The sequence below is a fragment of the Salvelinus sp. IW2-2015 genome, linkage group LG4p, assembly GCF_002910315.2.
Source record: "Salvelinus sp. IW2-2015 linkage group LG4p, ASM291031v2, whole genome shotgun sequence".
NCBI lineage: Eukaryota > Metazoa > Chordata > Actinopteri > Salmoniformes > Salmonidae > Salvelinus > Salvelinus sp. IW2-2015.
Window position 1 is genome coordinate 3,590,195 of NC_036841.1, and position 24,904 is coordinate 3,615,098.

The following is a 24,904-nucleotide window of genomic DNA, read 5'->3' on the forward strand; positions in this document are numbered from 1 at the left end:
ACAGTTGAGACTTGTAGGCGTCTGTTTCTCAACTAGATCAGCTCTTCTCATTGTGAGCAGCTTCATTAAATAGTACCCGCAAAACACCAGTCTCAACGTCAACAGTGAAGAGGCAACTCCGGGATGCTGGCCTTCTAGGCAGAGTTGCAAAGAAAAAGCCGTATCTCAGACTGGCCAATAAAAATAAAAGATTAAGATGGGCAAAAGAACACAGACACTGGACAGAGGAACTCTGCCTAGAAGGCCAGCATCCCGGAATCGCCTCTTCACTGTTGACGTTGAGATCCCTCCTCTGCTGTGCAGTTGGTGCATTTCCCTCCAGCGATCGACAGGCAGATACCGACGATACCGGTCAGGATGGAGATGATGATCATGGCTCTGGCGGCCTGGAGGTCCTGGGGTAGTGCCAGAATGGAGTCGTAGACCTTACACTGCATCTGGCCCGTGCTCTGCACCATACAGGTCATCCACATTCCCTCCCAGATGGTTTGTGCTGTGACAATGTTGGCTCCGATGAAGGCTGTGACCTTCCACATAGGCAGGGCACACACGATGATGACTCAAACAGCCGATCAACAACATGACAATTCCCATGATCTGGATCCCCTGGGAAACCATCTTGACTAAATAGTTCCTCACACACACACTGTCAACTGATTGTTCCTGACCTCACACACTCCAACCTGAGTCTCACACACGCAAACCTGAGTATCACACACTCCAACCTGAGTACGGACAGATCCCGAGGAGTCCAGCTATTCCCAAAGTGTTCAAAGATGGTTCACACAAAAGAGACCAGTATTTTTAGAGTTGTGTTGTAGAAGGTAGATTTTGTAATGTGTTAAAAACAGAGATATGATGCAGGTATGTGTTACTAAAATTCCCTGCTCTGCTCCCATTTGCTGAGAGATGTTTATACACAAACAGACAGAAGCCCAATAACCTCTAGCAGTGCTGACCTAAGAGAAAAGAGCAGCTTCACGGTCATATAGCCACTTGACGCAGAAACAAAACAGCTATTCCTTCTGACTCACTACTATGGGACTGATATCAAAGAATGACTTGGAAACTGACTATKGAGTTTTAACAAGAAGGCTGTGAAGAAAGAGTTGGGTTATTAGGAAATGTGTTATTTGGAGGTGTTTAAAAGTATCGTTTTTTTATGACTGCACACTGATGTACACTTCTATCAGGACACACAATGTTTTCACTGAGACTGCCAAAATACAAAATGAAGTGGGGTGTAGTTAGCAGCGATGGGGACCATGTAACAGAATGTTGTTTTTACTTCTTATGAGAATGTTCTATGTTTCTATTCCTATAGGGGGAGGCATTGGACAATGAAGGATTCTCAAGTAACAGTCCCATTCCAAAGGCAAAGCATTTCTCAACCTCAGGTCTTATCTAGCCATCAATCCGTTTTTTTTCTTCCCCTTATGTTAAATGTACCAATTTTGGTGCGTGTTATCAAACTAGGCTGAGGGATAGAGATTCATTCATTTGATATATGATCAAAGGTTGTTGCTCATGTACAGTCAAAGAAAACATGAGACAGTGCATTTGAAGTTGAATAAAAATATTTATTTACAGTATTATCACCATTGAAATTCACATTTTCTGAATCACACACACATTTAAAAAATATATTTAGTCAAAATGATGAATGAAATGTACACTTTCAATGCAAACGTTAGGGGAAACCCATTCAGATCATTTTGAAATATTTTATACATGTTTTCAAATAATAGCTTTGGCTAGTTCCCATTCATTCTATGTATTGTGAATATACGTCAGAAGGAGTATTAGCTGACATTGTCCATCCACTCCCTTTTCTGGGTGCGTTGCATGGCATCATGTCATTTCTTACTTATACAAGTGCCAATGTCTGGAAGTCTGTCTTTAATGAAATACATTGGAATTTTTTCATTTAGCAGTGGAACCAAGCTGTGATATCATACAAACATGATCGAACAATCACAAAATCACAATGTGAGACCGTAAGGATCACACTGCACAGCACCTGTATAAATATACATATTCTCGCTCTGTCTTTAATAATCTCTCTTGCTTTTCTTTCTCTCTCTGACGTTTCTCCCACTCCTCAAACATAGTCCTTGGGTGCTGTGGACCTGGCAGCTGAGTACTTAGTGGGGTAATTTTCCTCTTTAGGGGGACAGTTGGCACAGAGGAACCCTCCTCCCATGATCATAAGGGCCGCGGCCCCCCATCCAATGTAGAGCGCAGCCCCCAGCTCCATCTTCTGAGAGCTGGTCAGCATGGGGTTGTAAAAGTCCCTGATGATGGTGTTGGCCGACCAGCAGACGGGGATGAGACACAGGACGCCAGCGATGATGAAGACTACACCCGAGCCCACGCCTATTCTGGATTTGGCCCTCTCATCTTCCACGCAGTTGGTGCACTTTCCCCCGGCCACGGCGAGCAGGATGCCCACCAGGCCCATCATGATAGAGATGATGATGAGAGCACGAGCGGCCTGGAGGTCCTGGGGTAGTGCCAGCATGGAGTCGTATACCTTACACTGCATCTGACCTGTACTCTGGACCACACAGTTCATCCAGATGCCTTGCCAAGTGGTTTGGGCTGTGATTATGTTCTCGCCGATGAAGGCTGTGACCTTCCATTGAGGAAGAGCACAGACCACGATGGCCCCGATCCAGCCAATGATGCCCAGGGCTGTGCCCAACATCTGAAACCCAGCAGAGACCATCTTTTCTTCTTCTTTAAGTCCTGGAGGAGTCGATGAAGGAAATCTGCCGAAAATGAGTGTCTTCTTAGAAATCAGTTGCTTGGTATGTCTTGCTTGAAAAATATCCAAGTGTCAATGTTTAAGCCATAGTGGCAGCAGGTGCTTTTATACACCTGACTTGGGAGGGGCTTGGCACACAAACGCTCCAACACACCTTTGACATGACTTGCCGCTTCTCCCTCAAGGCATGTGTCGTAACTCTGTTTTTGTCTTCTCTTGTCAATTAAATGGTACAAGTGGAACAGTCTCATTGTGACTCACCATTGTTCAAATAGTTTTAGCCAAACTAAAGAGGAACCGTGTGTGCCAACACCCTTAAAATATCAACTCAGTATCAGGGTTTCAGTATTCTTCTCTCTCTTTTGCCTGTTTCATGCTGCCACTACATTCTGTGGAATGAAACTAATAGAAAAGCATCTGTTCATGTCTGAGAAAATAAGGATTTTCTACTTTTACATCAAACTCAGATATCAAAATTAGAATCTGACATTTACACAATTATATTGAAATGAGTTCCAACCTCTTTCCTCTTAATATGAACAGAGCCCTTTAATTTCTCAAATGAAAGGGTTGGCTCTATATAGAGYCAACMCTTTAGATTATAGAGTTTTAACAAAATGTTATTTTACTTTGGCTATCTATTACTTGACATTCACTCTTCACCTTTGACCCCATGGCTAACCTTTGCAGCTCTGGGACTCCCATCAGATCATATTGACTTGAAATAATGCCAGAATACACCAAGATATTCACTTATTTAGTTATGTGAAAAACCAATGTATCATCCTACAGATCCCCTTGAATACATAGGCCTACTGTAACTTATTATTTTCCTGCTTGACTTTACAATCCCTCACATAGAATATGTTAGAAGACTGCAACAACAGCAAATATGTAAGGTGGTCTTTGGTTTTCCAGGCTTGTGACATTATTCTTTTGACAAAGACCTGTTCCCTTTCCAAGAGATAATCTATTTTCCCTTACAGAAACAGTACAACTATTTAAACTAAAGTTTCATTTCATCAGGGGTGTAGGGTTGCAGGACCACAAGGAAACAGCGCTCCCTCACTTTTTTCAATTTGAGAATACACGGAGCTGGTAAAAGTATTTATTGAAAATTATTAAGTTGAATCAATTACTAGCAAGATCACATAATAATGAATTAGTATTTTAAATAACATAACCAAATATAATAGCATAGCATTGTAGGCCTATAACACCTCCTCATTTGTAGTGAGATTTTAGGATGGTTAGCTGAAGCTGAATAATCGCATTTCTTTTCTCATGCAGCCAAAACTCAACAGTGGATACCACTAGGCAGGATTTAAAGTATGCTTTGATTGAAACAAAATGCAAGAAAGGCTAATTGTTTGTTAACACCCTCTGTTCTAATTCACTCACAAAACAGTAATTYAAGAAAATKTAAATGCATATTCCCATGAAACTGATTGAGACCTTGCAGATGCAGCTTGGACATTTCACCGGTAAAATGTGAAAAATGATCATTCATGATTGATAGTGATGATGGCCTATTTTGAAATTAGGTAAGGGTAACTTGGTGTTTGAGGGTATAAAAAATACAACTTTTCTTGAGACAATATGCGTGTGGGCATAGGCAAACGTTGCATTTTGAGGATGCATTTTAGCATATTCTATAATAATATTCAATAGGCTACATCTGTCGGTACAAACTTTGATTTAGAAATTATGACGTAATTAAACATTTTGGGGGCGATCCCGCCCCMAAAAAATAGCACTACACCACTGCATTACATTAAAGCTATTTCACAAATTTGAACCTTACAATTGCACATAAATGTACAGTCTGATAAAGACTAACGTATTGAGTCAGTGAACGATTGTCCTGTTACTCTACTCATTTTCAAGAAAGAAAAAGTGAACTCCCCTCCAGCCATGTCTGTTAAAGTATCAATCAACCAACCAATCAATCAAATCTTTCTTTATGTCACCTGAGCAGTCGATAGATTCACAGCTGACAAGTCATTCAGTTCATCCACCATTTTGTAAAGAGCCAAGAGAAAAAAAGAATACTTGAAAGCTGACCTTACAAGGTGWTGTCAGTCCTTGGGGGTTGGAGGGCTATAGACTGTCGTTCTTCCATTCGCCTGGAGGACGTGTCTGCTTTGACGGACGAGGAGTTTGACTGGTTAGTTCTGTGGGCGGGTCTGTCTTCAACCTGCCACAAACAACACCAAGGTGATCAGATGTATGCACTCAGCTGATGTTTGAGTGTTTGACGACATGTTTACTACATGATCTGGATTAGGACTCCTGATCCTAAAATAGTGGACCCTCTGAGGCCTATCTGATCCCCAGTGCTGGGAGTATAATCTCAGTTTGAAGGCGATACGCTCAAAAACAATCTCTCCTCCTCAATGCGTAGTACCTGAGTGTGGTACTAAATCTCCTTGGGTTGCTCCATGCCAGGGTATCTTTAACGTGCTACCTGCCTGGGTAAAATAGAGGCATTGTTCCTAAAGGTAATTTTAGCTCGCTAACAGTGGCCTCTTTCATATATGGAAACAATCTGTATCTCTCTCTCTCTTTCTCCCCCCATTCTCTTTACAGTCCGACAACTGTGATCACCTTGGTGTTGTCATACTCCCAGCACTGGGGATCAGATAGGCCTCAGAGGGTCCACTATTTTAGGATCAGGAGTCCTACACCAGATCATGTAGTAAACATGTAGTCAAACACTCAAACATCAGCTGAGTGCATACATCTGGTTCTATGGTGTAATGTTGATCTCATTCTTGTGGAACTCCTAATAAAGAGGCAGCTGAAACCGAATAGTAGTATTTCCAGAGATTGTTATTGTTGTTCTGGGTGTGACAAGTAAAAGGCTTGTTGAGACACATGCAGTTAAAATAAAGGGCCCACACTACTCCCAGGATCACATGACATTGGTGTAACGATAGTCTTCGTTCTCCTCGTCTGAGGAGTAAGAAATGTCAGACCAAGATGCAGCGTGGTGTGTATTCATATTTAATTGAATACTTTTAAGAACGAACAAAAACAATGAACTGACAAAAACAACCAAAAACGCTACAGTCCCGAAAATGTGAACACAGGAACACACAAACAGGAACAATCACCCACAAACCACAATACAAAAACAGGCTACCTAAATATGGTTCCCACTCAGAGACAATGACTAACACCTGCCTCTGATTGAGAACCATATCAGGCCAAACGACAAACCCAACATAGAAACACAAAACATAGATAACCCACCCAACTCACGCCCTGACCATACTAAAACAAAGAAAATACAAAAGAACTATGGTCAGAACGTGACAATTGGTCACAAAGACACAAAAACAACTACTACTCTTGTCTAAACCAGGGTTGTTCAATGTCGGTCCCGGATGGCCAAAACACTTCTGGTTTTCATCCTCTCCTTCTAATAAGAGACTAGTTAAGACCTGGGACACCAGGTGAGAGCAATTAACTACCAAAACAGAACTATTTCGGCCCTCCAGAACCAGAATTTAACAGCCCTGGTCTAACCTGTACCTTTAGTACATTTCAGACCACAGAAAGTGCCAAAAATGTGCTCGAAATTAAACTCATTTTGGCATGTGAAAATAGTTTTTGAGCTAAATTCCAGCTGATTCTACAGTGATGGTGCAGATTAAGTAGAAAATTGCCACTGTGAATGAAACAGTTTGGAACTAATGCTAAGTTATTTAACATTACATGTAGTTCAATCCACCTGTGAGTAAGTCTTGGGGGGGGGCTAATACATTACAAGTTTCAACAGGAACAGAGGGCAGGCTGGGGCCTCATACCTGGGCCTCACACACTCTAAAGGATGCTGGCTTTGGATTATAAAAGTACAACCGAGTAAACTGGCTGGGTCACTATGGCTGTGTTTACACAGGCAGCCCAATTCAGATATTTTTTTCCACCAGTTGTTATTTTGACCAATCACATCAGATCTTTTCACATCAGATATTTTTCAGAACTGATCTGATTGGTCAAAAGACCAATTATAAAAAGATCAGACTTCGGCTGCCTGTGTAAACACAACCTATGTGTAGTGCTCATAGAACTATAACTCCTGGGGTTGGATAGTCAAACATCGTTACTGTACCTTTTTGAATGAGTGATTCAGAGATCAAGGCTTCTTTTATATAATACTAGCTGGTATCACCCAACCACACATTTTATAATTCTTAAAAGTGTGAATTAGCTTATATAGAGGCTCAATAGTACTATTTTCAGATATTGTCATTGTTGTGGGTGTGAACTTAAGGTTAGAAGGCATGTTGCACCCCCCTGATGCTACTATGGGAGAAGTTGTATTTGGTATCAGTATAATGGTTGATGAAACTGGAATGTGTGATTTTCTCCTACAAATACGGATATCTGTGTGTGTATCTGTGTGGGTGGTTGGGCAGGAGTTAGGGGTAGGTTGTTGTGTGTGATCTGTGATGTATTATTCTGTGACCAAGAGTCTTGCTCAAGGGGACAGAGTCACAGTTTCAGTGGGTTATCCAAGCATGCAACAAAGATCTCACGTTACCTAGAAACCATTAGAAGCACGGGACATTCAATGACTCATGTGGTTCTAGATTGACAGAGCATAACATGCATCATGACATGTAAATTAAATCAAAGGGGATTCAGGTGTAATAAGAGTTGATATAATACTTTATTTCTTATCAAGAGAATCTTTACCATTCTCAGAAGATTTAGGTGACTATCCTCCAGACACAGTCAACTAATAAGTTCCTTTAAACTCACATGCTGAATGTATCCCCCTGTAATTTCATATTTTTTAATAAGGGATCAATTTAGAGGCAGTGATCACTTTTTTCATTTTTTTTAATGCTGAGAGATGTGCCATAGTGTGTTGTGGCATCAGAGACACCAACAGTTACAGCCTGGGTTGTGCAATAGGTAGGGAGTGACAGGGAGAGAGAGGAATTCTGCCTCCAGGGATTTTCTGTTATTTATTTTCTGGAACCTTACCTTAACTGTGAATGTACTAGAGTACAGGAATGTCAGAGAAAAACATTTCTCCCAAAGTTCTCTCTCTGTTTACTTTTGGTTACTTATAGTTTTTCATCTATGTTGTTTCATTATTTCAGATACTAGAAGAAAAAGAGTCACCAAAAAAATTGAAGATTTTCCCTTCCTACACTCCCTACACTCTTCGGCTGTCCCAATAGGACAATCCTTTGAAGAACCCTTTACACAGAGGGCTCTACTTGGAACTCAAAAGAGTTCTACCTGGAACCAAAAATGATTCTCCTATAAGGACAGCCAAAGAACCCTTTTGGAACCCTTTTGTCCTTCAGTGTACCTTCCACTCTCCCTCCCTCCCCCTCGTAGTTACCTGTTTCCAGAAGGCGAGTCTCTACTTAAGCAATAAAGCCAGAGGAGGTGTGGTACACGGCCTATATATCACGGCTAAGAGCTGTTCTTAAGCATGACTCAACGCAGAGTGCCTGGACACAGCCCTTAGCTGTGGTATATTGGCCATATATCACAAACCCCCTAGGTGCCTTATTGCTATTATAAACTGGTCACCAACGTAATTAGAACAGTAAAAATAAATGTTTTGTCATACACATGGTATACAGTCTGATATACCACGGCTGTCAGCCAATCAGCATTCAGGGCTCGAACCATCCAGTTTATAATTGTTAGTTATTAATGTAAGGCAGGCAGCTGCCTGGTGTGTATAGTGTAGTGTATCTATACATGAGCAGGAGGTAGTGACGAGCTAACCAGGCACCTGTAACCCTGGAAACTGGTCTAACCTGCTCCCGTTCCCATGGCAAGTGAACAACTGGGAAAGTGTTTGTGCTTGTTCCCTTTCCAGGGAGAACTCTTACCAAATACCTGCTTCAAACATGATTTAACCCAGTTTAGGAGTTAATCCATGTTGGTGCAACCCACCCTAACAGACTGCAACTGAAGGAGACATCATGTGGTGGAGGAAGTTAACTGTTGACTATGAAGGACTCTAGGATACAAGTTATTTTCTGACCATTTAGGTGCGACTGACCAACACATTTATTTATGTGGAAATTAAATGTTTACTATTGGTATAATTTAGGGAGTCATCATATTTGAAGCAGGTATTTGGTAAGAGTTCTCCCTGGAAAGGGAACAAGCACAAACACTTCCCAGCTGTTCACCTGCCATGGGAACGGGAGCAGGTTAGACCAGTTTCCAGGAGGTGTTCTGTCTGTGGGGAGCCTTCTCTAGGTGTTCCTGGACAAGTTTTTTTGTATTGTAATATGAGTCTAGGATTATAGCCAGTCTCCCTAACACTACCACAGACTGGTACAAGGCTGCTGCCAATTGTTAGGAAAATAGGCATTTTGCAACAACGAAACTATGCATTTCTGATTCATTTTGAGTTACAAAGCTGCTCACACATATTTTGTTTGCGAATATTATAGTAACTACAGTAACCGGAGCTAATATATACAACATAATTATGTTGAACTTAATCGTAGCTTCAGTTTTCATGACAAAGCTTGTGTTATTGATGCTTATCCTCACACAGCACTGAAGTCTTCAGTAAACAGAGATCAATTGTCTCGTTTTACTCCTCAGTTCCCCTTCGTATTAGGAAGTAACCACTGAGATCTTTGAATGTTTATTTGACACTTTTTAAGTTATTTTTGTAGTTTGCATTTAACACCACATTTAATGAGCTTTATACAACGTGCTGGAGGCAAAACAGCAATAGGGTCAACCTGAGATCCGGTGTAAACCAGATCCTCTGGACCATTTCGACAGACAGACAGACAGCTATTCAGTAAGACACTCAAAGGATGATAATGTTCAGTACAGTTTAACTGTACCAGTACTTCACATTGCTCCCTCTGGCTGCAAAAACATTATACACACCCATAAACAACTCTGGCTGCAACCTCCCCGTTCTGATCTGAAAAGGACATTCTGCATCTCACAAAAAACAGAGATTTCATAAGGTATTTGGTAATCCAGGGACTTTCGGTGATGATTCAGTGATGATCATTTTCTAGCCTTCCAACAACCTGTAGTGGAGATCATCCAAGTGAGATGGTATGTGTTCTTAGGTGTGGATTTCACTATCAGGTATGAGAAAGCAGTGACCCCTGTTTTGACCTATGACCCCAATGATGACCCTTGTTAGTGAGACAAGGGCCTATAATGGGCTATAGATCACATAGAGCTGCCCAGCCAATGCTAACAACCCTACCAGGACAGGAGAGTTGTTTGTCTGATAAGTGTAGTGTACAGAGCCACCCTTTATAATTKTATTTACATCCAGAGAACATCCATTACAACTTGAGTGAGCACACTAACAAACAAGGGCAAATGGTGATAGGGATACTAGAGTTTTTCCTGTTCGGGTCACATGTTTTTTTATGGTTTAAGACAAACTTTATTGAACAAAACAGGCAGAGAGAGACCCATGTTCAGTGCCAGGCCTGTTCTGAACAGAGCAGTTTTTCCCAAGAGGTATAATGTGTCTGTCTAACTGACTGAACAAAGCCTGTCGTTTTCTCTCGTTTGCAGAGACGGTGATTCAGCGTTTGGTGTTATTTGAATGTAAACTGACTCCACCTTACAGTTTTCTTAGCAGTATAAAGAAAGGAATAATCGGTTTATCCCACTCTTCTTCTCTTTCCCCCTCTCTCCATAACTGACTAAAGTATTATCCAGGGTGTTCTGAGCCAAGGAGATCTGATATCGTCTTTAGAGGGCTGTGCTCTGAGACACAGAGCACCTTCTATCCAGACCAGAACTGAGAGACCTAGGGTTAGGGAGTGACTGCTGCAGCCCAACACCAGCCCAGAGAACCAAGGGACCGAGAGAGACAACAGCCCAGCACCAGGGGACAAGGGGAGACTACGACAGCCCAGAATCAGGGACAGACCACTGCCCCAGATCAAAGCACCAAGGACAAAGAGAGACGACAGCCACAGACCAGGACCAGAGCACCTAGGGACAGGGAGAGACTAGTTCCAGAGATGGCCTCCGCCGGCCTGGAGATCCTGGGTATGATCCTTTGTGTGTCAGGCTGGCTAGGGGTCATGGTGGCCTGTGGCCTGCCAATGTGGAGAGTAGCCGCCTACATTGGCCAGAACATCGTCATCTCTCAAGTGATCTGGGAGGGCCTGTGGATGAACTGTTCTGTCCAGAGCACGGGCCAGATGCACTGCAAAGTCCACGACTCCATGCTTGGACTCCCTGTGGACCTACAGGCAGCCCGTGCCCTGGTCATCGTCTCTATGGTGCTGTGCATCATGGGCATCAGCCTGTCTGTAGCCGGGGCCAAGTGCACCAACTGCAGCTCAGACACAGGCAGCAAGCCTCGCATGGTGCTGGGGGCCGGGGTGACCTTCATCATGGCGGGGCTGTTGCTGCTGACGGCCGTATCGTGGACGGCTAACACCATCGTCTTGGATTTCTATGACCCGATGATGGAGGAGACGGGGAAGAGGGAGTTTGGGAACTCGCTGTATTTTGGATGGGCTGCCTCCTGTCTGCTTCTCCTAGGGGGAGCTTTGCTCTGCTGCTCCTGCCCCCTGAAAGCACCCCAGGGTGTTAGCGAGGCTGGGTATGGACCCAACAGGGTGGTGAACTACTCTGCGGTCAAATACCCCATGTCTGTCAATGGATATGTGAGGAGGGACTATGTGTGAGAGAGAGTGTGTCCAATGGCTTTAGTAGAGAGACAGCACCTTGAGACTGATGGGACTAAGGGGATAACTAGTGTTAGCGAACCCCCTTTCCTGACTGCACACTATAGGGTTAGCGAAGAATAAATACAGTATGAACGATTGCCGATTAATGCTAGATTGTGTTTTATATATATGATTTCTGTAGAGTTTGAGACATGCATTTATAGACGATTCAAGTAAATGTAGATGGTAGGATTAGAGAAATATCTTATTCATGTTTTGCTGTTCGGAAATAGTTTTTGTACTAAATTTAACATGAATGTTACTCAATGATGACGATGTAGATCATGAAAATGTTAATTTAGTTTATAAAAAAATGAAATAACATTTCCATTTAACCGTAAGTTATTTTTGCCCACTCAGACTTTTCTTGCACATGACTGCAAATGGTGATACAAAATTTAGATAAGTTCACTCTTGATTTCATAATGTGAGGAAATCATGCATTGCGCTAACTAATGTTTGTATGCAAGCAACTTCTTTTTCTTTGCTTAATTGGCTTATAGCAGGGCCATTCCCATCTGAAAGTAAGGTCTTATCGCAGAGGATGTCACCACAGGAATGTTATGTGATTGAGGAGAGGTTGTCTTGCCTACGTTTAAGCACAAATCTGGCTTTATAAGGTCAGTCTACCAACAGAGCACTGAGACAGGACAGGACAGGACATCCCATCGAAGACACAGGGTCTAAAGAAATAGACCAAAATATTGGGCAGGAATGCCTGCAGGTCCATATCACCTGAAATCTAGACAACTCAGCCCGTCTACCGCGCACAAATACGGTTTTTGATTTCAATGCAAATGTGAGCAGCAAMATTGTCCCTTTTGTTCCATTTGGGAGAGTGAAACTGAGCCCGACAAAAAGCAGCCATTTTGATAAGGAGGGGAAGTAAACCCACACTGTAATCATAGGGTGAACCAATTTCTTTCACAATGCTCCCATTTATTAAAGATAAGACAATGGCTTTATTTACATTCTAGTCTAAGAACAAGATAAGGGAAAATACTTTTAAGACAGTCTTATAGCATAGACTTAAAGTACTTCCTAGGGAAGTTTGAGTGTCGTACAAACAAACATAGCCTCCAATAGCTGTATTGTGATAGTCAATCTGTTCACTTGTGCACTCGTCTATAACCAAGTCAAGTGCCTGTGTGTGGAACTTCCTGTGCTGATAGAAACTTGTCTAACTTTGATCCCTAAATCTGTCAGCCAATCAAAGACAAAAGATAACGGATTCTCACTTTTTGTCATCAATCTTCAATGGCAGACAGAAACAAGATATAATTTACTATGAACTTCAGAGCCCTGCTGCTGGTGTTGGAAACCAGATGAWACAATATTAAGCGACTTTTTCTATAGGTCAATGGAAGTTTGTTTAAAAATATATTGCTTATGCCTTCATCAGGGTATTTGGGTTGGAAACTAGCCAATAGTGCTTGTATACAGTAGGCTACCACATTGTTCCTAGGCAGCTCTCTCTCAGGGTTAGCAGTAAGACACAGAGGTTAACGCTCCATAGAGAGCTAAATATTTCTGTTGACCTGAAAATAATTGTACACTGGTAGACACCTGTTGAACGAACACATGAGTTAATGTTATTCCCAATTCCTCCACTTGTAATTATTAACTTGTCTATTCTTAACCTGTTCGTTATCCTTTAACTATTTAGCATCGGTACTTTGGCCATTTATTGACCTTCCCCCTCAGCCCAAACAGTGGGGGAACAACCATGGCCCAACCGTTCAATCATTAATCTGTGCAGCCAAACCGTTCACATGCCAAAGCGTTTTCTGGGGGTTGTTGAGAAGAAAGAAAAGAAAAAACAGTTGAAAACCTTCTTGGCCAATCCCCATGAGACTCTACCTTCTGTTGGTGGAGTGCTATAAAGATAGCTCTGAGAATTCCAAAGCAGAACGCAGACAGTGAAACCCTTTTGTGTGTGAAGTTGAGACAGTTAAGAGAGTGAAGACACATGTAGACTTGCTTACAAAGGAAGGTAAAACAACAAAATGGCTGTGTTGGGACTAGAGATCTTGGGGGTGATCCTGGCTGCCCTGGGTTGGATATTGAGCATCGTGTCCTGCGCCCTGCCCATGTGGAGGGTGTCCGCTTTCATCGGGGTCAACATCATCACGGCTCAGACCATCTGGGAGGGCATCTGGATGACCTGTGTGGTGCAGAGCACGGGCCAGATGCAGTGTAAGGTCTACGACTCCATGCTAGCCCTCAGCTCCGACCTGCAGGCAGCCCGAGCCCTCACAATCGTCTCTATAGTTGTGGGCATCATGGGGGTGCTGGTGGCCGTGGTGGGGGCTAAGTGTACCAACTGTGTTGAGGACGAGACGGCCAAGGCCCAGGTGATGATCGCAGCGGGGGTGGCCTTCATCGTAGCATCCCTGACCCAGCTGATCCCTGTGTCCTGGTCAGCCAACAGCATCATCATGGATTTCTATAGTCCCATCACTCCTGAGGCTCAGAAAAGGGAGATTGGTGGGGCTCTCTACCTGGGCTGGGCAGCAGCCGCATTTCTCCTCATCGGGGGGTGCATCCTGTGCTGTAGTTGCCCCCCACAGCCTGAGAAGAGGTATGCAGGGCCGCCCTCGCGGATGGTGTACTCCCCAACCAGGTCTGTGGCCCCCAGCGGCTATGACAAAAGAGACTATGTTTGAACTGACCTGGATATCTGGCAGCAGCTACTTTCTGCTCACGTTTTTCCGACAGTGGATGAAGGACATCTGATACTAACTTTGAATTCCAGAACATATCAAATGGGGGTGATTTCTACTGAAACTATTTTGTTATATGTTTTGACATGAAGAAAATACTGCTTTTTAGTGGATCATTTTTGATGGTGCAACACCAAACTGGACTTGATGTACTTGTATTTCATACTGTATGCCTATTTAAAACATACATAGGTTTGTTTTTGTTTTAGAATCTTAACATTTGAAAGGAGTTTAATTAAAACCATCTGCATTGTTAGATTTTATATTCTATAGAGTGAATTAATAACAGCTTATGTTGTGCATATGTTGGATAACAATATGCCAAATACTGACAGTTTAGCATCTTTCGTTAAGTGTGAAAATATAAAGTATTTTGATGTTTAAAGTGTGTCAATTTCACAATAAAAACTGGTTCATAATACTTGCATTTTTTCTTCAAATATTTTAATACGATAACAGAAAAATACATTGTTGCTGTATGTTACTTTATACAGTATATTTCATTAACATTAGTAAGTGCTTTGCTACATAAGAAGTGCCACTTAGTCCTGTGGTACTAGCTATGCAGTTTCTAAGAAAAATATGTTTGAATCTACTGCCAAAAAAAGACGTAGGCTAAGGCTAACTGCCTCTGTGTCATTCATTCTGCCCAGATCAGGATATAACAGGCATTTTCCTTCACTGATCCTTGGGTATCTATGGTAATGATGTGTTGAGTTGGATTGTCTTTCATAGCTGCTATCTACCTGGCTGACTCTCATATCGGTTGACCCTTAGATAACAAGAAGCCTTGCTTTGTCAGCCCCCCACTATTCAGCCATTTCAAAATGGCCCCCAGAACAATGGGTCCGTTTCATAGCACGATGGAGGTCAGAGTGAGTTATCAACACTGGGTCATGAAATGTTGGGGGGAAAGACTATTATCCCAGTTTCTGGGGCATAATTAGGGGAGACACTCCAGTTGTAAGGAATTCAAGGGCACTGGAGTCAGTGACAGACAGACATGGCCGTTAGACCACATCAAATAGAATGAACAAGATAGCTTATTGCAAAGGAACTGAGGTCAGGGATTCTTCTTTTACAAGCTGCTTCAAATAATTTCGTGAGAGAGTGATTGCTCTGAGGAGACAAGATTAGGGCTAATCTATTAATGAGTAAAGGGCAATTCCACCACTCATTTTCCTTATGTCCAGCACATTATGTAAAAACTGCGCATTTATTCAAAAGGTTAAACGGTTCTACCCAATGACMTCATCAAAAGTTTTAACATTTTAAAAACAGTGATTTTCAAACACTATGAGATTCGCAGTGATATTTTTATTTTTTTATTTTATTTTACCGTTATTTTACCAGGTAAGTTGACTGAGAACACATTCTCATTTGCAGCAACGACCTGGGGAATAGTTACAGGGGAGAGGAGGGGGATGAATGAGCCAATTGTAAACTGGGGATTATTAGGTGACCRTGATGGTTGAGGGCAAGATTGGGAATTTAGCCAGGACACCRGGGTTAACACCCCTACTCTTACGATAAGTGCCATGGGATCTTTAATGACCTCAGAGAGTCAGGACACCCGTTTAACRTCCCATCCGAAAGACGGCACCCTACACAGAGCAGTGTCCCCAATCACTGCCCTGGGGCATTGGGATCTTTGTTTAGACCAGAGGAAAGAGTGCCTCCTACTGGCCCTCCAACACCACTTCCAGCAGCACCTGGTCTCCCATCCAGGACCAACCCTGCTTAGCTTCAGAAGCAAGCCAGCAGTGGTATGCAGGGTGGTATATGGGGAGCAWGATAATACCCTCCCTCTGGCTAGTAACTCCTTGCAGATTTTGAAAATTATTATTGTTTTTTACTTTTAATCCCACACTGTGATGTCACAGATAAGCATTTTTTTGGACCTTCCAGGGCTCCTCCCGTCAGCTGATCTGGGATATAAAGGATACCAGAACATCACACATTACACATCACACACTCACAGGTACTCAGGCTAAATTAAATTAGTTGGTGTCATTGTCTCTGGCTCTGTCTGGTCTCTTTCTTTCTCACAGATCCTCTGTCAGATCCTCTCAGGTCTCTCAGGTGTGACGGAACACGGAGCACTGAACGGAACACAGAAGGAGCTCCAGTAACATCAGGATTACCACCATGTCTGCAGGGTTGGAGTTAGTGGGGATTGCTCTATGCGTATTAGGATGGATCATTGCCATCGTGTCCTGTACCCTGCCCATGTGGCGAGTAACGGCCTTCATCGGCAGCAACATCGTCACGGCTCAGATCATCTGGGAGGGCCTGTGGATGACCTGTGTTGTCCAGAGCACAGGCCAGATGCAGTGTAAGGTATACGACTCCATGCTGGCTCTCTCCCAGGACCTCCAGGCCGCCAGGGCCCTCACGGTCATCTCCATCCTCCTGGCCATCCTGGCAGTGCTCATCGCCATCGCCGGTGCCAAGTGCACCAACTGCATCGAGGACGAGGCATCCAAAGCTAAAGTCATGATAATCTCTGGGGTGTTCTTCATTGTGTCAGGAGTCATGCAGCTGATCCCAGTGTCCTGGTCGGCCAACACTATCATCAGGGACTTTTACAACCCGCTGCTGACTGATGCACAGCGCAGAGAGCTAGGGGCAGCGCTCTACATTGGCTGGGGGGCCTCAGCCCTCATGATCCTCGGRGGAAGCCTCCTCTGCTACTCCTGTCCCCCTCGGGAGTACAACCCCTCACAGATGGCATACTCTGCCCCAGGTGGGCACGGGTTCCAGAGAAAAGACTATGTGTGATGGGACGATGGATGGGACAAGGACTATTTATGTAACAGCCAAAAACATTATTCTACACCTGTTTCTAATGGTGTGTCTAAGAAAGGGCTTCATGAATCCCAAGGAGACTCCGTGATGAAGGGATGTGTTTGTTTAGGCTTTTTTTTACCATTGTTTTGTTGGATTTGTCTATGTGTGTACATTATTTGTCTCTGTAATATCTATTCTGAAAGGAAAGCATAGAAGTTCTGGCTGTGTAAGAAAAACATTTTAGAAGGATCATGTACTTTCCATTTGAGTTTAGTGAGAACAAAGGAAATGAAKAATAAGATCAGTAGTTATTAAATGTATGAATTATTAAAAAGTTTTAAGGKTTGGATTATTGGTGAGCTATGCATATTCATTGAAACTATATCAAGCTCATTTAAAAACATTCACAAGCCTCATATAATTATTTACATAATGTTTGTACTTTTATGAATATTCCTCTCTAAGATGTTAGTCATTGAGTCCATTAATATATTAAATCACTAACATTTAATTATTTTCCTAGCTTCAGGCAACTACGCTACATCAAATGATATCTTGTAGAATATTCAATCATTATCTTCTCATTGACATCTCTATGTTATTGGCTCTGAGGCGTTGCTTAGGCTTCACAAACTAAGGAACACTGTTAAAAAGACAACATTTGACTGATGCTTTCACAAAAAGATAGAGGTGGAAAGGTTTTTATTTTACTGCAAGAATACAGTAGAGTACAAATCCAGTATGTACACATCGTTTTTTAAGGAACTATGTTTCTTTTTATGTAGGATTTTTTTTATGTTGGGAAATGTTGTATATTTTTTCCCAGATCATTTGTGAGAGAGATGCATTTGTTTGATGGTGATGTTCTATCATCAGTGTTAAGGGTGTGATTGTGTGATGTACTCATCTGTTTGGACCCCAGCAAGAGTAGTGGCTGCCTTGGCAACAGCTAATTGGAATCCAACTAAAATACTAAATACTACTAACATACAGAGTACTGTATCTGTACTGAATGCTGTCACCTGAACTCCAGGCAGATGACAGATGTATTAAACAGAGGGTGGATAGCAGTGCACAGAGGGAATGGGGAACAGGTTGGGAGCAGACAAACTGAAGGCCTCRGTGTTTTGGGCCAATGAGGAGAAATGGGGGCATTGTGCACCTGTGTCCAGCCAGAACAGTGMTAATGTTTGTGTTAGTCCTGCAGTGTTAACTGCACATCACCTGTTTTTTAATAAAGATAGTTGTTGTTTTATAAAGGTTTGCATCTCTACTGATTTAATTCAGAAAGCAATAATCCATTTTGTATATTTTCCTCTTGTTTTATGGAATTACCATCTGCACACAGAGGTTCACACTATCAACAATATATTTGTTGGACTTTTGTTTTGTAATGTATTTTTTTTACCTAATGAGAAGGTAATGGATGCTGGGATAGGGATCAGTACATGTGCCAGTGTAAAGGTAGCCTGATATGCAATCCAAGAGGCCATGTTACCGGCCACCAATCAGCAACTTCACCACAACAGCTCTAAACAATTAACAACAAGAGATCACCGCATAGGTGCAGGTGACAAATGTTATGTCAGCAGAGAAGGACAAAGAAGACTGAAAGAAATAATGAAAAGGTAGAATTATAGTCAGTAGCAGCAGGCCTAGAGTATATGTCATCTTCAATTAAGGAAATAGAAATACACAGGAATCAAATTTGCAATTGTTTCTATAAGTAATTTCAAGTCTGTTTCCTGCATGCTGGCTGTGACTTTAAGACTTCCAGTCTCATGTTTAAAACACATCTTGTAGCACCTTACAAAAGCCTCTATTTGAAATATTGATTGGGATCTCATAGTAAATATGGGAGAGAAAAGTCCCTGGAGACTGGARTCTCACCTTACCTGCACCTTACCAGCCAACTGGTGTCTCTTCCTCCACATATCAATGTCACTCTAACAAAAGATCTATCAAATCATTTGACATGTAGCCACCATGAATGGATCCATTGATATTAACTACTGTACAGTTTCAGCTAGTACACAGTCCATTGTTCAGATTATTTCCTCCAAAAAGGGGGATAAAATGTACATTAAAAAGCTAAGATATGCATATGAATAGAATAAGCGTCTCTATGGTTATTGATGCATGGTGTTCATACATTTTTCAGTTGATTATTCAAATTACTTTTTCAACTGAGTCAAATGCAGCCTTTTGAAAGTGTTCAACATTTCATACAGTTGAAAAACAAAACCACTGTATTTGTAATTTGCGTTGTTTTGGTTGTGCTGACTGATGGTCCTACTAAATGAAAGTCAGGATAATGGGATATAATTTATATTTCTAAGAGGGTTGGATATCTTGGAAGTGTGATGTCCAAAAGCTTCAGTTTCAACATATATAGAGCCGGCGAGAGACTATTATTAGACTGACCATGTTCAGTGGTACCTGCTACATATGAAGTTCAGATGGCTTTTCCTATATAAGACGGGCAGTATAGTGTGTTTGAAGGGTGTTAATCGTTGATCCCACCTCAGGGTTATTTCAGCAGTATTGCCATGGAGGAATGGAGATCTCTATGCCTCATAAAGTATATTTGGTTTGGGGGTACAGCAGTCAGTGCAACATGTTCAATTGAAAGGACTAAGGAAAGTAATGTTGACATAGTAAATAAAGCATTCTATGACATGTCTCATAAAATTGAAGTTCAGAGGTGGCGAGAGACTATTATTAGACTGATCACGTTTAGTGGTACCTGCTGTGTTACATATGCAGTTTAGATGTCTCTCTCTCTCTGCTGGCTCTGKACAGCGAAACCCTGGCTGATCACATGACCGATACTGAGCTATGTGAAGGACGGAACAGAGAGAGAAGTTGCTAGTCTGCTGGAGTTGCCAGGGAAAAGGACTTCCTTTATTCATCCACCATGAAAGGAACAACACAGCCCCTTTGTGGGTCCTGTCCTGGCTACTCTGTCGGAACAAAAACATACTACCATACTACCATACTACCGACACTACCGTTGGCTCACATGCTCCCAAAATAAAAAATATGCTAAGATCTACAGTATGGTTCCAATGGCATGTTGCTTTGCAGATGAGGCACAATATTTTTGGTGCAATAAACCAAGTGTGGCTAACAAAGTGACTATTCTGCGGAAGCTACTTCCAGCCATTTCTCAATATGTTGGTCTATCTTCTTCCTCTATCTTCATCAATAAATGGAAGATAAACAAACAGCTAACAGCTAACAGCCAACAGATAATGATATCATGAAGCAGGTGAGCATAACATCTTTATCTAGGTCCGTCCACACACAGCCAATCATTCTAGATCTATCTTGTGGCKGTTTCACAACTGTCTTAAAGGTCCAATCAGCAGTTGAAACAATACTAAAGAGTACTCCCTGCCATTGTTTCGGTAAARAGCTGAGGGATGGTCCRCTCTCAAATTCATAGACAGAGCTATGGATGCAAGGACTGACCATCCATKATATGAAAATGATAGTTTTAACCATGTTTTGAGGCCATAAAGTGTTTGTTAATATTTACTTTGTTTACAAACATTGGAGTGAAACAAGCTTAAATTTGGGGTTCTGATGGGGTACGACAGTTAAACTAAGCTCACGAGGCATTTATAAGTTATATTCTTCAAGAATCAATGGGTAYATATAATTAAATAATATGTCCAAAAATAGATGTAGAAACTGCTGGGGGTTGATATCCAAGCAGACCCTCTGCCAATAGCCTCACCTAAGGATGATCAGAGACAGAGAGCACGGCCTGTACCTGACACCCATCTTTAATAAACAACAGTAGCCTCATATCAGTGTTTTTCTTGTTGCTATTAACCTCCCTACATTCCTGTGTTCTGTCTTCCAACTGACTTAATCTATGAATAGCAAACAAGGCCTGAGATTGAAGCCCAACCACACAGGCCATGTATGCTTTCATTCTTTTATCCCACTCCAAAACACAGCCAGAAGTTTACTGCCTATCATGTTCCTGTCTAAACACCTCGTTATTGTGAGAGAGATGCCCCATTAGCTGCATACCAGAACATTGAAGCTACACTCTAAAAATAAAAAGTTCCTGGAGTATTCTTTAAGGGTTCTTCAAATTGAAACTGTGAGGGAACCCCTATAAGTTCTTTGAAGAACCCATTCAAATGGTTTTTAATGGATCCTTGTAGAACCTTTTGAAGAACCYTTTGGGGTTCATTTTTGAACTACGCCCACTCCACTATTATTATAAATGTTTTAGTTGTCAGTGTTTATGATTTTAGTGACAAAGCAGAATAAAAAATCCAAATATGAGGTAAACTCCCAGCAGAGCCCCAAGTCCATTGGGTATATCCTCTGGCGTGTTGATGTTAATGTGTTGATGTTCTCTGTATCCATAGCCAGAATGATTTAGCAGAGCATGGTGATCGAACAGGTTTCCTGTTATATTCATCAGAGGTGTAGGGAGGGGGAAGTCTGTGAATCCAAAAAATGTTACTTATACAGATGATTAACAAAACATGCACATGACAGTATTCATGCCTTGTTTTCTGTGGTGAATGTGAATGAAAAAAACTCTTTTGACAATGGTTTTCATACACATACCTTGTCCATAATGTAGAGGCCTATGGGATATTCATTGACGAGGTAAGGGAGGAGGATGGTGAATGTGATCTGCATAAATGGGAACTGCATTTGTATGCCTACTCGTCTGTACACCTGCAGACACAGACACAAAAGTGAGCAGCTCAGTCATCTTCACCCAATACAGATAGCCTTCAACATATTCTTATAGCGTACATATTCTTACCTCTTTGTTGATTGATACCCATTGAATTTAGTTAATTTTCTGTTTTAGAAAGAATTGCACAAATATGAAAAGATAGATCGTATCATCTTAAAAAAAAAACTATCAATTTAGATCATACAAGACAACCCTTACCTTAAATTGAGACCTTTACATTTTTTAGTTAAGTGCCTGCACCTGCTGTCCTTTCAAATTCAAATCCAAATGTTTCAGTTGGTTAGCTAGGTTCCTGCAAGAACCCCCACCAACTAAGGAGGTTCCTCGAATAACATTTTGAGGGCAATTTTCAGAGCCTAGAGCCTTAAGGTTCTTCRAAGAACYTTGAGGATCTTAGCAGAACACTTGTTGAACCCCACATTCTTTGAATGTATAGTCTGCGATTCGAAAAACAACCCAACAACATCCCTGCGACATGTTTTGGTATTCAGCTGAGGGATGGTGCTGGGGAAATGTTTAACGCCTCTCAAATTCTTTAGGTTGTGATAAAGACAGGTGTGCTAACCTCATAAGGCATTCCTAAGTTATTTTTAAATATCAAGAATTGAAATTACCATTGAACAGATTCCCAGATCCCAGACTATTTCAGGTGAAACTGTGAACAATATGAAATCTGTTTTAAGGATCAGTGATGGTGTCAGAACAGAATAGAACAAGACGTATAGATCCAGGTTGTTTGGCACTGCCAGATGGACGTAAACCAAGCGTAATACACACCCTTATTATGAGCCTGGCCAGGCCAGAAGTGTATACTTCAAAGCAGGATGAAGAATTAGCCAGCCAACTTTTATAAGCAACCAGAAATAACTATTGATTTTCTGGGTCATTAAGAAAGTTAAACTTAGATATATGTTTTTGGTTGTCGAGTCAATAAACCATGCTCATTTCAAGTTYATCTTTCCAAAAAAGTACTAATGTAAGGCCTGGGTGTCGGAGTGCGAAGTCAAGCGCAGGGAAACAGCAGGTGCAATAACAACTGTTCTTTAATGAACACGGAGAAACTAGGCCACCCTACTAACACACTGGGTGTACTCCTCAAACAACCCCAGACACGGGGGAAACGAACACAGTCCAGTAAACACGTAGAACGAAACAAACACCACTCTTACTAACAAACAATCCCGCACAAAGAAACGTGCGGGCCGGCTGACTAATAAGCCCAACTAATTACACCCTAATACAAAACAGGTGAACCCAATAAACACATAGGGAGGGGGAGAAAAGGATCAGTGGCAGCTAATAGGCCGGTGACGACGACCGCCGAGCGCCACCCGAACGGGAAGGAGAGCCTGCCTCGGTCGAAGTCGTGACAGTACCCCCCCTCTGACGCGCGGCTCACGCAGCGCGCCGACACCGGCCTCGAGGTCGACCCGGAGGACGAGGYGCAGGGCGATCCGGATGGAGGCGATGGAAATCCCTCAGCATAGACGGATCCAAAATGTCCCCCACCGGTACCCAGCACCTCTCCTCCGGACCGTACCCCTCCCAGTCCACGAGGTACTGCAGGCCCCTCACCCGGCGTCTCGAGTCCAGAATGGCCCGTATCGTGTACGCCGGGGACCCCTCGATGTCCTAGAGGGGGAGGAGGACCTCCGGCACCTCACCGTCCTGCAGGGACCAGCTACCACCGGCCTGAGGAGAGACACTGAAACGAGGGGGTTAATGCGATATAGGAAGGGAGTTGTAATCGATAACACACCTCGTTTATTCTCCTCAGGACTTTGAAGGGCCCTACACACTGTGGACCCAGCTTCCGGCAGGGCAAGCGGAGGGGCAGGTTTCGGGTCGAGAGCCAGACCCTGTCCCCCGGTACAAAACACGGGGGCCTCACTGCGGTGGCGGTCAGCGCTCCTCTTCTGCCGTCCACTATTGTTTGGAGAGATTCCTGGACGGCCCTCCATGTCTCCTTGGAAGCTGCACCCATTCCTCCACCGCAGGAGCCTCGGTATGGCTCGGATGCCATGGTGCCAGGACCGGCTGGTACCCCAATACACACTGAAAGGGGGACACGTTAGTAGAGGAGTGGCGTAGTGAGTTCTGGGCCATTTCGGCCCAGGAATGTATCTCGCCCACTCCCCTGGCCGGTCCTGGCAATACGACCGCAGAAACCTACCCACCTCCTGGTTCATTCTCTCCACCTGCCCATTACTCTCAGGTGATAACCGGAGGTCAGGCTGACCGAGACCCCCGACGCTCCATGACCGCCCTCCATACTCGAGACGTGAACTGGGGGCCCCGATCAGAAACGATGTCCTCCGGCACCCCGTAGTGCCGGAAGACGTGGGTGAATAATGCCTCCGCAGTCTGTAGGGCTGTAGGAATACCGGGCAACGGGAGGAGACGACAGGACTTCGAGAACCGATCCACAATCACCAGTACAGTAGTGTTCCCCTGAGACGGGGGAAGATCGGTCAGAAAATCTATGGACAGATGCGACCAAGGCCGTTGTGGAACGGGGAGAGGTTGTAACTTCCCTCTAGGAAGGTGCCTAGGAGCCTTACTCTGGGCGCATACGAACAGGAGGAAACATAAACCCTAACGTCTCTCGCCAAGGTAGGCCACCAATACCTCCCCCGAAGGCTCCCCACTGTCCTCTTCACCCAGGGTGACCCAAGGAGGGTAGAACGTGAGCCCACCGAATCAATTTGTCCCGAACACCAAGCGGCACGTACTTCCGACCCACCGGACACTGAGGAGGAGCGGGTTCCGCCCGTAACGCCCGCTCGATGTCCGAGTCCACTTCCCACACCACTGGTGCTATCAGCCTTGAGGCGGAAGGATGGGAGTGGGTTCGGTGGGCCGATCGTCCGAGTCGTAAAAACGGGACAGTGCATCCGCCTTACGTTCTGGGAGCTCGGTCTATACGTTAACCGTAAACTGGAATCGGGTAAAGAACATGGCCCACCTTGCCTGATGTGGGTTCAGTCTCCTAGCTGCCCGAATATACTCCAGATTCTGGTGGTCGGTCCAGATGAGAAAAGGGTGCTTAGCCCCCTCAAGCCAGTGTCTCCACACCTTCAGGGCACTGACCACTGCTAACAACTCCCGGTCCCCACATCATAGTTACGCTCCGCTGGGCTGAGTTTCTTCGAGAAGAAAGCACAGGGGT

At 43.2% G+C, this 24,904-nt stretch overlaps 4 protein-coding genes across 4 annotated transcripts in view; 2 read left to right on the forward strand and 2 right to left on the reverse strand.

Moving 5' to 3' along the window:
* LOC111957527 (claudin-4-like) overlaps positions 1 to 4,971 on the reverse strand; it is a 34,708-nt gene extending 29,737 nt beyond the window's left edge. Inside the window, exon 1 of the mRNA XM_023978381.2 lies at positions 4,832 to 4,971. The gene's annotated coding sequence lies outside the window, so the exon portion shown is untranslated. The remainder of the gene's footprint in view (positions 1 to 4,831) is intronic.
* On the reverse strand, positions 1,560 to 2,867 carry LOC111959011 (claudin-4). The gene has a single exon (XM_023980412.2). It carries the CDS (start codon positions 2,726 to 2,728, stop codon positions 2,102 to 2,104), a length of 627 nt encoding a protein of 208 aa, XP_023836180.1. The 5' UTR covers positions 2,729 to 2,867; the 3' UTR covers positions 1,560 to 2,101.
* Positions 4,972 to 10,576: 5,605 nt separating the features above from the next.
* Positions 10,577 to 11,707, forward strand: LOC111957535 (claudin-4-like). Its single transcript, XM_023978391.2, has one exon. The coding sequence runs from the start codon at positions 10,771 to 10,773 to the stop codon at positions 11,443 to 11,445; it is 675 nt and encodes a 224-aa protein (XP_023834159.1). The 5' UTR covers positions 10,577 to 10,770; the 3' UTR covers positions 11,446 to 11,707.
* A 1,267-nt stretch (positions 11,708 to 12,974) lies between these two features.
* Positions 12,975 to 18,259, forward strand: LOC111959026 (claudin-4-like). Its single transcript, XM_023980435.2, has 2 exons — positions 12,975 to 13,974; positions 16,369 to 18,259. The coding sequence occupies exons 1-2, from the start codon at positions 13,494 to 13,496 to the stop codon at positions 16,989 to 16,991; spliced, it is 1,104 nt and encodes a 367-aa protein (XP_023836203.2). The 5' UTR covers positions 12,975 to 13,493; the 3' UTR covers positions 16,992 to 18,259.
* Positions 18,260 to 24,904: the final 6,645 nt, after the last annotated feature.